Raw genomic sequence first — 13836 nt, 5'->3', positions numbered from 1 at the left:
ACATTCACCCTCTGAATGGCACACATACAAAATCCATGTCTCAATTGTCTCAAAGCTTAAAAATCCTTCTTTAACCTGTCTCCTCCCATTCATATACACTGATTGAAGTGGGTTTAACAAGTGACATCAATAAGGAATCAAAGCTTTCACCTGGTCAGTCTACTTCATGGAAATATGTTTTTTACACTCAGTGTATAGCCACTGATTCTTGAAGAATCTAACTTAGAAATGCCTCATGAGCAACGGTCTTAACCAATCAGAACCCAAAATATAAACTTGGCTTACTGTATTGTTTGTAAACAATGTCATTGGAAACAAGCACTGTATAGCTTCAAAACATGGTTAAAACTATCATTTTGATCTCATGGATGGTCAGTCCTTGCATCCATATGTGAGCCCTTGTGTCTATGTATTTGAGATTGGTTACATTTCTCCTGCCCCAATCCTCAGCTGTGGTGGGAAAACCTTTGTTACTGTTTGAATCCCAGAATGCCCCTTTAAAAGGGGTCGACCTGCAGGATTATTCAATGTCCATCATCCAGACTTTCTAAATCATAATTATGACTTTCTATCTCATCATTATACCTTACTATCTCATAATCAGATATTTTTTGGGGGGTGGTGGGAACAGGCTTCCATACTTGATGGCTTGCCTGGTTAATGCAATTTGAGCTTTTGGAATTATTCCTGACTAAATCAAGCACACTTTGAGTATTACAAATGTTTGACATATTTAACCAAGGTATCGTCACATATCCTTAGCTAAATCATTTGAATAGGCCTAGGCCACAAATTGTATACAAATCTGTATGTTTTGTTTAAAGAATACAAGTATTGTTGTCATGTCATTCAAAACCCCCATAATCTTCCATATTTACTGTACAGTCAAACATATGGCCTTGAATCCTAATTTTAACATTACAAGACACATTAAATGTAACAGTGTACACATGTATGGAAAACCCAGGCACTGTGGTGTTCCTCCAGAAGTGTCTAAGACCTCAAAACAACGTCATCATTGTAACAATACAAGCCACATTAAATGTAACAGTGTACACGTAACAATCAGTGACATAAAAGTGCTAAATATGCAATATGTCCAGAGATCGGAGCAACAGAGCTGAGCTTCATGGCTGGTTTGGTTGGTCGCAGTCCCCACCAAGCTATTAAGCTACTAATAATATGAATTCATATTAATTCAAGCTATTAAAGCATGTATTGAATACATCTTTAGCTGCTCATAATACTGGCACATATTGTAGGTCCTGACAAAGGCAGGTCTCGCTCTTCAGACGACTGCCAAAGTTTCGGAGATTAAAAACAAAGGTCCATCATCTCCTCCTCCTCTTTGACCTCATTGTGTTTAAGTATCGTATCAGCGACAGGCTTCAAGCGTTTGGTCACCAGTTTGAGGTTGGTCTCGTGAAGGATGACCTGGCTCAAGTACTTTTCTCGTTTGATCTGTTCCCTCACTGCGTAAGGCACGTCCGGGATCACGTAGGACAGGACGAACTTGGTCAGGTATACAATGTGCTGAGGGGACAAGGGAAAAAGGGTCGGAAGGAGGGAAAACATTTGTAGGATTTCTTGAAAGGCTAGAAAATGTCCATCTGGCATTAGACAACACAGTAGAAAGAAAAATCAGGTCAAAGCAACATATCGTATAAATTTTTACTCACCTCTACAACTATTATGAAAGCCATCTTGGCAGCGATCACATGCCAGTAGTAGATACTGTATTCATATTGTCTGTGGTGTCCCGGTGGATATCTGAAATCTCGATATCTAAAGTATGACAGAGAGACTGCATGAACTATTTCAATGTCTAACACAATTTAATTGAAACCCATCTCATATACATTCACATTACCTGCAGGTGGTGCTGTTATTGAACCAGTAAGGTGTTTGCAAGGGCCGGCTCTCGTTGGAGAAGTGCTGGATGTCGAACACGGAGAGCGTGTTGTTGATGTAGCCCTGCATGGTGTGACTGGAATGGTCTCCGTAGGGATACACAGAGAAAGACCAGTAGTAGACCAACCGTGGGATCATGTCTGATGTAAAGGCAATGATCATGGCCTGGCAGAGAGACAAGGAAGTGGAGGAGACAGTGCACATTAAACTGGTGCTCATCATAATAGATGAATTATAATCTAAGAATGTCACTACACCAGCATGGTAACAATCAAATTATATGAATAACATCCAGTGATGGGATTATGCAATGGAGAATAAACCAAGATTTTAAAAAATAAGTAAAAAAATATAGTACTTCATAATCCAATGGAGGAGCCATCACTCACATTTGATGCCACAGCCAAGATGGCGACACCTTGGAGAATGGGTTGCCACGCCCCGATGTCTTGGGCCTTCTCTGGCACCATGCGGCGGAACTGGGTGGTGATCTTCCAGGCGTCCACCCGGATCTCAAAGAGGTTATTGACCAGAGCCAGGACAGGAGCCAGGGGGAAGGAGGCCACAAACAGAGTCACAAAACCAAACTGGATCACTGTAGGAAAAAAGCCACGCAGACACAAAGCCAAATTTGATCATTAAACAAAAATATAAACGCAACATGCAACAATTTCAAAGATTTTACTGAGTTACAGTTCATGAAAGAAAATCAGTCAATTTAAATAAATAAATTAGGCCCTAATCTATGGATTTCACATGACTGGGCAGGGGTGCAGCCATGGGTGGGCCTGGGAGGGCATAGGCCTACCCCCTTTGGAGCCAGGCCCACCCACTGGAGAGCAAGGCCCAGCCAATCAGAATGAGTTTTTCCCCACAAAAGGGCTTTATTACAGAAATACTCCTCAGCACCACCCTCTCCCCTCTCAGATGATCCCGCAGACGAAGAAGCCAGATGTGGAGGTCCTGGTCTGGCGTGGTTACACGTGGTCTGCGGTTGTGGACATACTGCCAAATTCTCTAAAACAACGTTGGAGGCTGCTTATTGTGTTGTGTGACAAAACTGCACATTTTAGAGTGGCCTTTTATTGTCCCCAGCACAAGGTGCACCTGTGTAATGATCATGCTGTTTAATCAGCTTCTTGATATGCCACACCTGTCAGGTGGATAGATTATCTTGGCAAAGGAAAAGTGCTCATTAGCAGGGATGTAAAGAAATTTGCGCACAACATTTGAGAGAATAAGCTTTTTGTGCTTATGGAAGATTTCTGGGATATTTTATTTCAGCTCATGAAACATGGGACCAACACTTTACATGTTGCGTTTATATTTTTGTTCAGTGTAGATCTGGGAACCTGATACTATGATAGTTAGTACTTCATAGGCTAGCTAGGGGGGAACCTGATACTATTATAGTAGCTGATAGGCTAGCTAGGGGGGAACCTGATACTATTATAGTAGCTGATAGGCTAGCTAGGGGGAACCTGATACTATTATAGTAGCTGATAGGCTAGCTAGGGGGGAACCTGATACTATTATAGTAGATGATAGGCTAGCTAAGGGGGAACCTGATACTATTATAGTAGCTGATAGGCTAGCTAGGGGGGAACCTGATACTATGACAGTAGTTGATAGGCTAGCTAGGGGGGAACCTGATACTATTATAGTAGCTGATAGGCTAGCTAGGGGGGAACCTGATACTATGACAGTAGTTGATAGGCTAGCTAGGGGGGAACCTGATACTATGACAGTAGTTGATAGGCTAGCTAGGGGGGAACCTGATACTATTATAGTAGCTGATAGGCTAGCTAGGGGGGAACCTGATACTATGACAGTAGTTGATAGGCTAGCTAGGGGGGAACCTGATACTATTATAGTAGCTGATAGGCTAGCTAGGGGGGAACCTGATACTATGACAGTAGTTGATAGGCTAGCTAGCGGCGATTTGCACCATATTGCTTATGTCCATCCAACCCTTCTAGTTTAAGAAAGTGCCTTAGGGATAGGGGCTAGGGGTGGTTTCTGGACCGAGCCCAAAGTAATAGCGGGATCAGCTTCAACTCACAAGAATACACCTAAAGCTACCACCATACTGTCTACACACCTATCCAATCCTCTCAGATCTACCCAGGTGCCCGGGGATAGGGGCTAAGGGTTGATTTGGGTGTCAGGGAGAGAGTTCGCCTCATTCTTCATATCTTACCCATCTCCAGGTATTCATAGAAGAGGCCCAGCTTCCCAATGGGCTGCAGCTGGTAGTCCTGCTCCCAGCGCGGAATTACCTTTTCAGACCCCACACGTGTGCAGCAGCGGAATATCAAATTCTTCACCCACCTGATGAGGAGAAACATGTCAATCGCAGAATCATGATGCTAATAACAAGGTAATAGAGCTTGCCAGCTTGTAGTCCTCAAAAACAGAAATGAGTTAGCATTTTCTACCTCTGGTTTGTTCAGCCATTCCTATGGGGGAAATTAATGGGGAAAGAATGGGGTTTTGGGATAAACTTTGAAAATAAGGTCTGAGGTTAACACAGGCTAAGGATATCTTATATGTTTTGTTCTATGAGATAATATCAGTCAGTTAACATGACCTTTGTGAATTATGAACTGTATGTGCTTGTTTTGATTACGGATATGCTTAAAAATTCACAAAAAGTGACGTTAGCTGATGAAGATTATCTCATAAAACAAAATGTATAAGACCTCCTAACCCTGTGTTTCTGGCATTTATCCAAAAACCCAACAAAACCCCCATTAATTTCCCCACTGGCTTTGGTCAATGAGCCATGGCATAGTTAAGTCTCCGTTAGTGCCTACAAAAAGACGCCTTTACGATTGCTCTCTGAATCAGATAATTATTATGTCTGGATACAGATACACTTGAAGATAAGGGGGAATTCCATTTTGAGTTGGGATGGAATAAACCATTGAACCAACCCTGATCCAATGTAACTGAAAAACTTTACAGTTGCTGGGCTCCTAGAGAGCTGATGTGGTTGGCCATTTTATGTTCTTCCATTGAACCAAAAACTTACGGCAGCAACACCTCCTGAATGTTATTCCAGATGGCTTTACCGCCCATGATGACAGTGAGCTGGGTTGTCAACTCAATCAGGCATCCTCCTGGATCACACTGGTAAGGATAAGACACAAACACTGTATCAATCAATGTCGGCCATCTTGTAGTATTACATGAAAAAGCACCTCCATTCAAACAACTTGTATTTAGTGGAAGATGTCCTCATCTAGGTTCATTCATTTGAAATATGAAGGTCTCTTTTAGTCAAACACAAATGCCACAGAATGCAACATCTAATCATTTGGCAACATAGTAGTTAGAACACAAGCAAAGGGGAAAAGCAAAACACTGTCATGCTGTGTTATCACATGTTCTGCCCCAATCACCAAGCTCCAATCACTAAGCTCCAATCAACTGAGCCTCCAATCAACTGATCTTTCAATCAACTGATCTTTCAATCAACTGATAGACATAAGTACCTCCTCGTTCCTGTACTTGCCCAGCAGGTAAACAGGCTGCCCAGGGTAACCAACCACTTTCCCTTTGGCAAAGGCAATGTAGAAGCAGGAGGAGTAGTAGTTGACAAACTGGAACAGGAACATCTTCAAAGTTAGACTGTTCTCATAATCCGTCTTGGTCCTTGGTAGCTCTTTAAAATTAAACAAGTAAGACATCTTCTCAATCTCGTCAAAAAAACATCAGGCTTAAATCAGGCTTTTTCTCTGTCCAGATTCTGCAAGTGACTCTGAAAAAGGACATCAGCTAAGGGCTATTGTGGTGGTGTGAATTTCCGACAGTATAAATATGTTGGGATACATATATTTGGATTACTTAGACCTATTGGCATGCAATATTTACTCATACCATGGTATAATTGCAGAATGTTTGGGGCACTGTAAAAAAATATAAGGCCGACTCCCTTCACAGGAAGATACTTTTGTTTTTACAATAACCAAAGATACTGTATAAACCTTGCTAAGGAACGTTTGAGTTAATATTAGCCCTTGTCTGAAAGCAGTTTGAGAAACATCATAGTTCCGTATAGCAAACCACATATTTATTGTTATTTGACACTGGGGCATCTCACCGAAGTCGGTGATCCAGATAGCAACCTTCTCATACAGGATGTTGAGCACCATGATGACTACGAAGCTGATGATGGAAGCAGTGACGGAGGTGGCCATTTGTGCGGTCACATACTCCTTAAACGGTTCGAGCTCCTTTAGGTCAGACTGGAGTCTCGTCGAAAATGAGAAGAACACTGCCAGTCGGTATACGATGATGGCCACCACTGACGCCAGGATCAACACAATCTGAACACAAGCACAAACACAAGAATTGGAGGGGTCAGACTTGAAACAAAGGTTAGGGTTATAGAAAACAAATATTGCTGTTGGAGTGCATGTGAATTGGCCTTTTCAGAACAAGATAACAGTAGAGAAGTCCAAAAGTGTTTACCCAGAATAAGACGGTCCCGATTCCTAAGGACACTCTTATACACCGTCCACAGGCTGTATAAGGCACGTTCTCTTTTACCTAAATGAAGAACAACATGTTTTACAATGAAGTAATGATACAGGTAATACTGTCCTTTTAAAACAACATCATCGGATGTGGAGTGTTCTTCTAGCCTCCTGAGGCTGACGCTATGGAATCACCATAGCGACTGTGTGACGAACGCATCTCCCTTACCCGTGTGACAGGGTTGATTCTCTCGTGGTTACACTTGGCCTCATACTCGGGACGAGGTTGCTCCTCCTGCTCCAGGAACTCCACGGTGTCCCAATCATACTCCAGCTCTGCCTGGTAGCGCTTCCAGAACTCCAGGAACACGGTCACTAGAACCAGGATCGGAACAAGAGTAAAGCTTTATTTTATTTGCCTGTAGCATGTGCTGAGGAAAACTCTTATATCATTATCATGCAACATCTAATTGCTAATAAGTTAAGATAGACAAAACAAAGCTCAGCTGGTAGAGCACGGCGCTTGTAACGCCAAGGTAGTGGGTTCGATCCCCGGGACCACCCATACACAAAAAAAATTATGCACGCATGACTGTAAGTCGCTTTGGATAAAAGCGTCTGCTAAATGGCATATTATATTATTATTATATTATTATTATATTATTATTATATATTAACACACTCAAATAGTACAGTTTCTGAAACCTCTACATTTGTAAATATGGTACGTTTAATGAATGAAATGACTCACCCCAAATGGCCATAAAGACAGCAAACACCAGCGTCCCATAGTTATCAAATATGCACAGTTTCTGAGGAAGACAAGGTCACATGAAATACTTTTCACATCATTTTCCTCTCCATCCATGACTCTTTGTAAATATATACGGAAACAAACCCTGTTCAAAAAGGTTTAATATGACTTGTAGCATGTCTCATGGGCCAAGGAGTCTGAGAAAATGGTCTGACATAACAAGCATTGGCAAATATAATTTTAAAGGACACTATCCATATAAGTCACTTTAATAATCATAATCACTCTGAATTGACCATGTGAGTGAATGAGAATTGTTTAGTGATGGGCTGGAGTATAAACCTGTACTGCCATGGATCGGAATTAGTGAACCCTAATGTATTACTTACTTTAGAAGATTCACAGGTGCTGTTGAGCCTCCAGTATGTGCACTCCTTGTCACACTGCGGACACATCACAATAGTTCCTCCAATCAAAGGGTCGCACACCTCTTTGCTGTCCAATAAATGAACAGAGCAGATGGGTCAAACAACAAAATGCAACAAAGTTGTTAATCATTGGGTTTTCACACAGTTAGAGTGTCAGGGTACAGCATAGAAGGAACATCAAGCAAACTTAACTTTATGTGTCCTATCCTGCACTAATTGATCTTCATTTGATATACAGTACACTAGATTTAGCATCTTGTCACATATTTCTATGGTGTTGTGGGTTTCTGAAGTACTTTCTTTGAGTTTTAAACATACCTCCAGGTGCTTGTTTCTTGAGTCGTGTACCCATAAATGAAACAGCCAAGTCCAACAATGGCAGCGAGGGCTAGCATGGCTGTATAGAAGCCCAGCCAAGCAAAGTAAATGCCAATCTTCTCCCCATAATATTTTCTGTGAGAAAATTAAAGAAAATATTATTATTTCCATCCCTTATTTGCCATAATTACAATGATTAGGCCTTTAAGCACATTCTGTTTGTAAGAATAACTCTCAACACCTTATTACACTAAAGCAGCGATGTGCATGCAATGTGCATTTTTGTGACAGTAGATTAAAGCATGAATTACCTTATGAGATCAAGTGGCTGCATCTTATAGAAACTTTTAGGGTGAGCCCACTCGTTATACAGGAGGTATCTCTCATTGGGGCACTCATCTTCTTTCGACCTGACGTTGAATCTGCACTACAGTAAGTTCACAGACAACAAAACTAAAAAGTTCATAAAAACACCCCTCAGTGTTTTCACAGATCGATTGGTGTTTAATGTACGATGTTGTCAGTTACTAGTGCCACCCCACTCTTTACCCCCACTCACATCATGTAGGGGATAAGCAGCCTTGTACACCCCTCCATCGAGCAGCTTGGTGACACCAAACTTCTTGATGTTCCCTCGCACCTCATAGGGGGCTCGGCTGAGGATGTAGTAGGCCTGAGGAGGAAGACCAACCATTCTGTTATCATTCAAGTGTTAAGAAAAGAGTGTTAACACTATGGTTTAATTATAGGTACATTGATATTTTCATAGTACAAGGGCTGAATAACCAATCTAAGTGGTGTGATGGAATTTTTTATGTTTGTGCTTTTCTAATAACTAATTTCTGTGTACTGTTTGTGCTTTTCTATAAACCAATTTCTGATTGAACGAATCCTCACTATCAGTATCTGCAATTTGGCAGTACGCCCAGAACCTTGTTTAGAGAAAGGGATAGCTCAGTTTCAAGGTCTCAGAGAAGAAGCCTCGTGAGGTATTGGTCTGTCACATGCATGACCCAGTATTGGTCGTCACATAAATGAAGAGAACATTAATTATGAATGATGAATAAGCTAAATCATGCAAATATAGCTTGTCAGTATACAGTGGGGAAAAAAAGTATTTAGTCAGCCACCAATTGTGCAAGTTCTCCCACTTAAAAAGATGAGAGAGGCCTGTAATTTTCATCATAGGTACACGTCAACTATGACAGACAAATTGAGAAAAAAAATCCAGAAAATCACATTGTAGGATTTTTAATGAATTTATTTGCAAATTATGGTGGAAAATAAGTATTTGGTCACCTACAAACAAGCACGATTTCTGGCTCTCACAGACCTGTAACTTCTTCTTTAAGAGGCTCCTCTGTCCTCCACTCGTTACCTGTATTAATGGCACCTGTTTGAACTTGTTATCAGTATAAAAGACACCTGTCCACAACCTCAAACAGTCACACTCCAAACTCCACTATGGCCAAGACCAAAGAGCTGTCAAAGGACACCAGAAACAAAATTGTAGACCTGCACCAGGCTGGGAAGACTGAATCTGCAATAGGTAAGCAGCTTGGTTTGAAGAAATCAACTGTGGGAGCAATTATTAGGAAATGGAAGACATACAAGACCACTGATAATTTCCCTCGATCTGGGGCTCCACGCAAGATCTCACCCCGTGGGGTCAAAATGATCACAAGAACGGTGAGCAAAAATCCCAGAACCACACGGGGAGCTGGGACCAAAGTAACAAAGCCTACCATCAGTAACACACTACACCGCCAGGGACTCAAATCCTGCAGTGCCAGACGTGTCCCCCTGCTTAAGCCAGTACATGTCCAGGCCCGTCTGAAGTTTGCTAGAGTGCATTTGGATGATCCAGAAGAGGATTGGGAGAATGTCATATGGTCAGATGAAACCAAAATAGAACTTTTTGGTAAAAACTCAACTCGTCGTGTTTGGAGGACAAAGAATGCTGAGTTGCATCCAAAGAACACCATACCTACTGTGAAGCATGGGGGTGGAAACATCATGCTTTGGGGCTGTTTTTCTGCAAAGGGACCAAGACGACTGATCCGTGTAAAGGAAAGAATGAATGGGGCCATGTATCGTGAGATTTTGAGTGAAAACCTCCTTCCATCAGCAAGGGCATTGAAGATGAAACGTGGCTGGGTCTTTCAGCATGACAATGATCCCAAACACACCGCCCGGGCAACGAAGGAGTGGCTTCGTAAGAAGCATTTCAAGGTCCTGGAGTGGCCTAGCCAGTCTCCAGATCTCAACCCCATAGAAAATCTTTGGAGGGAGTTGAAAGTCCGTGTTGCCCAGCGACAGCCCCAAAACATCACTGCTCTAGAGGAGATCTGCATGGAGGAATGGGCCAAAATACCAGCAACAGTGTGTGAAAACCTTGTGAAGACTTACAGAAAACGTTTGACCTGTGTCATTGCCAACAAAGGGTATATAACAAAGTATTGAGAAACTTTTGTTATTGACCAAATACTTATTTTCCACCATAATTTGCAAATAAATTCATTAAACATCCTACAATGTGATTTTCTGGATATTATTTTCTCATTTTGTCTGTCATAGTTGACGTGTACCTATGATGAAAATTACAGGCCTCTCTCATCTTTTTAAGTGGGAGAACTTGCACAATTGGTGGCTGACTAAATACTTTTTTCCCCCACTGTATAAGGAAACTAACGGGACTGCCCCGTTAGAGCTCACTTCAGACCGTTACTTTCTGCATCTAAGTTTGACTGTGACCTCGCCAGCTTGCTGACAATAAAGAGTGATTCATATAAGATTGACTTCGAGTGTCCCTGTGTAAGAATGTCCACAACAGTGGTCTACAGACAAAATATCTTTCAATACCATTTAGCAGCATCAGAAACCTGAGATGCTTAAACTACCGTAAGAAGGTCAATGAGGTGACTTCTTTTTAGTTCTTTATTTTTAATCTCTATCAAAATCTAGTGTGCCGCTGCATATTTGACCTCTCTGACTTTAGGGTTTATGTCCCATGATGAGGTAAAGAAAGCAGTGCACTTGCCATTCTACTCCTCATGGACGGCGTGAAGAAGAGGTCCCGGTCCTTCACGTAGAAGTACTCCAGCCTGTCCTTCTCGAACGGGGCGGTGAAGTACTCCGTCTCCTTGGCTATGAGGTCCTCGCTGGGGTAGAAGTGTTTGGTGATGCAGCTGAGGAAGTTGAAGGGTGAGGACGTGGTGGACAGGTCATTGGGCTGAATGGGCAGCTTGATGTGGAGGACCTCGGCGTAGGTACACAGCACGTCCCAGGGCATGTGCACCTTGACGAACAACAGCTTCTCATCCACCACCTTGTCGGAATGACGAAGATAAAACAACAAGATAAGGCAGCCTTTTTCATTTCAACTAAATGTATTACCACTTCAGTAATCCCCTAAGAGGCAACTAAGAAGACATTGCCATGATCACAAATGACATCCTCCACATAATACAAGTACTAAAACATCACATTAATCTAATGCAATGCTTTATTATCTACAAAATCAGAAGTTGGCTCTGTGTTTATCAATGTTAACTCATTGATCCTGTTCCATGAAATACCACCAAAGTTTGCCAATAATTGGGAAACTAGACTCAAATAATGGAATTGGTGCCATAGTTTTCCACTGCAATTCAATCTCAACCCTTCCTGAGGAAATAGTTGGTTGTTTAAAAGGATGACTTTGTAAAACAACTGTGTCTGCCATCTAAAATGCAGCCAAAAACAAGCTCCACAAGGTCACTTAAATAAGCAGTATGATAATAAAACTATGTAACAAAAACAAACATTAAGTGTTTCTCTACCATGCAATACCAAACTAATGTAAGATATTAAATATTGTTTCCACCCAATCCTCCCTGAAGATCTACACACTAGACCTCACTCTGCAAGCTAACAGCTGAGTAAATACATCAAGTCAGTCCTTGTAAAATGTATTTGGTGGCCACTCACAGATCTGGCAGCCTCTAGTTCCATCCCCATCTTCATCAAGCTGGCCTCAAAGTACTCTCTGCGTTGCTAGGGAAGAGAACACAGGATGTTAAATCAATGGATCCCGTGCTTGTAACACTACCCCTTCTGTTTCCCTATTGGATCATGTCCAATCTGTTTGTCTTATTACTCTTGTAATGAAAAGTGCTTTACAAATGCCATATCTAATACATTATTATCCCATCTTAACTGTGGTTGTGTATAATAAATAATGAATGAAAAGTGTAATTATATTGACATTACATTGACTGATTTCCCCTCAATGGATAGCAATGCACTGACTGATTTCAACCATGTATGAAACTGACTACATCTATATGTGAATTGTGTGTACGATACAAGACACCTTCTGATAAAACCATGTCAAATAAATAAAAATTGCATGCACAAAGCGCAGTGCAGGCAGCTCAGTGGTCAATCAAAATACATTTCTACTACGTCCGTCTGTATGCTTCTGTTTAGTGCATCCACAACACAACACAAATACAGTAGATATAACTGGGTTGGGAATGACTAAAGGGTCAGTTTCTAGGGAAGTGGAATTTTGACTTATTTTCCCTCTCAGTCTGTGAAAGTGCATTAAAACCTGTAATGATGTCATGTCGTAGTATTGTGTGGACTAGGAAAGAGTTAGGGGATAATTGACTTGGTTCCTTATAACAAAGAAGATTACTGATGTTTAGGATAGCATGATGGATGGACAGGATACTGACTTGGGGCAAAGGGTAATAACAACAGAGAAAGGGAGTGCCTATGATGGTTGCCAGATGTATGTGAAAGGAAGGATAACCAAGAGTATAAAGGAGGTGAGATTTGTGTGTAGGGGCAGTTCAATTGACAAAGGGCAGAGCTATGTCCGTTTGTTAGATGAACCCACGAGCTCGTGATCAAATAAATACTTGGTAAAATCTCCACAGAATGTCTAAGTAAATTCTTGCATCCTCACTTCTCAATACTAGAAACTCATCATAACAGATTGGCGTCACGAAAAGGATGCAGTTCCCAGCCAGACTAACAGGTAAGCTGACCTTCACTTTTTTGATTATGTCAAATTCTGCTTATCTGTGGTAAGGCTTAGCTGTAACGGACCTTTAAAATTCAATATTTTTAAAGGGGGACGATGAGCGGTCTTGAATTATGTAAAAGGATGTAAGGAGGAATATCAAATTAGACAATGACATGGTGCTATGATTCAAAATAGGGTGTGTTCGAAGTAAGGAGTAAAAGCAACAGAGTAGAGAGAGATTAGGCGCAATGCACCTTTAATGATGTTATTCATTATAAAGAGAGATTAGGCGCAGTGCACCTTTTAATTATGTTATTAATTATAAAGAGAGATTAGGCGTAGTACACCTTTAATGATAATTCATTATAAAGAAAGAGAAATAGGTTATGGATCTATGATGTGTTGTTGTGAAGCTCTGATGTGTTGGACCATCATGGGAGTTATAATGCTATGATGTGTTGTATCATCATGGGAGCAAATTGGTAAAGAGAGAAATAGCTTAGGTTATGAAGCTCTGATGTGTTGGACCATCATAGGAGTTATAATGCTCTGATGTGTTGTATCATCATAGGAGCAAATTGGTGAAGCTCTGATGTGTTGTATCATCATAGGAGCAAATTGGTGAAGCTCTGATGTGTTGTATCATCATAGGAGTAATATAGATGAAGCTCTGATGTGTTGTATCATCATAGGAGTAAAATAGATGAAGCTCTGATGTGTTGTATCATCATAGGAGTAAATTAGATGAAGCTCTGATGTGTTGTATCATCATAGGAGTAAATCGGTAAAGAGAGAAATAGGTTACGGACCTTTTAGATGTGGGAGGACATCATAAAATGAAATAGATGGTGAAATACTCAAAACGGCCAGGAGAGGGAGCCGATTAAATGTAACATATTGAATCATAGCACCAAAATGACATTTAAAGGA

General features: G+C 41.1%; 1 protein-coding gene across 1 annotated transcript in view; it reads right to left on the bottom strand.

Annotated features, from left to right (window-relative positions):
• Positions 1 to 316: 316 nt before the first annotated feature.
• The window catches only part of LOC121543471 (anoctamin-6-like), a 28369-nt gene continuing 14849 nt past the window's right edge, over positions 317 to 13836 (bottom strand). The window contains exons 4-20 of the mRNA XM_041853341.1: positions 11862 to 11927; positions 10933 to 11220; positions 8452 to 8565; positions 8204 to 8319; positions 7893 to 8027; positions 7536 to 7641; positions 7144 to 7204; positions 6622 to 6767; positions 6388 to 6465; positions 6017 to 6242; positions 5409 to 5578; positions 4946 to 5043; positions 4112 to 4242; positions 2301 to 2506; positions 1871 to 2076; positions 1680 to 1785; positions 317 to 1533 (exon numbers count right to left, since the gene is read on the bottom strand). Coding sequence (XP_041709275.1) covers positions 1315 to 1533; positions 1680 to 1785; positions 1871 to 2076; positions 2301 to 2506; positions 4112 to 4242; positions 4946 to 5043; positions 5409 to 5578; positions 6017 to 6242; positions 6388 to 6465; positions 6622 to 6767; positions 7144 to 7204; positions 7536 to 7641; positions 7893 to 8027; positions 8204 to 8319; positions 8452 to 8565; positions 10933 to 11220; positions 11862 to 11927 — 2472 coding nt within the window. The 3' untranslated portion in view covers positions 317 to 1314. The remainder of the gene's footprint in view (positions 1534 to 1679; positions 1786 to 1870; positions 2077 to 2300; positions 2507 to 4111; positions 4243 to 4945; positions 5044 to 5408; positions 5579 to 6016; positions 6243 to 6387; positions 6466 to 6621; positions 6768 to 7143; positions 7205 to 7535; positions 7642 to 7892; positions 8028 to 8203; positions 8320 to 8451; positions 8566 to 10932; positions 11221 to 11861; positions 11928 to 13836) is intronic.

The sequence above is a fragment of the Coregonus clupeaformis genome, unplaced genomic scaffold (assembly GCF_020615455.1).
Source record: "Coregonus clupeaformis isolate EN_2021a unplaced genomic scaffold, ASM2061545v1 scaf1690, whole genome shotgun sequence".
Classification (NCBI taxonomy): Eukaryota; Metazoa; Chordata; class Actinopteri; order Salmoniformes; family Salmonidae; genus Coregonus; species Coregonus clupeaformis.
Note: the sequence above shows the minus strand (reverse complement) of the source record. Positions and strands in the feature narration are given on the sequence as shown.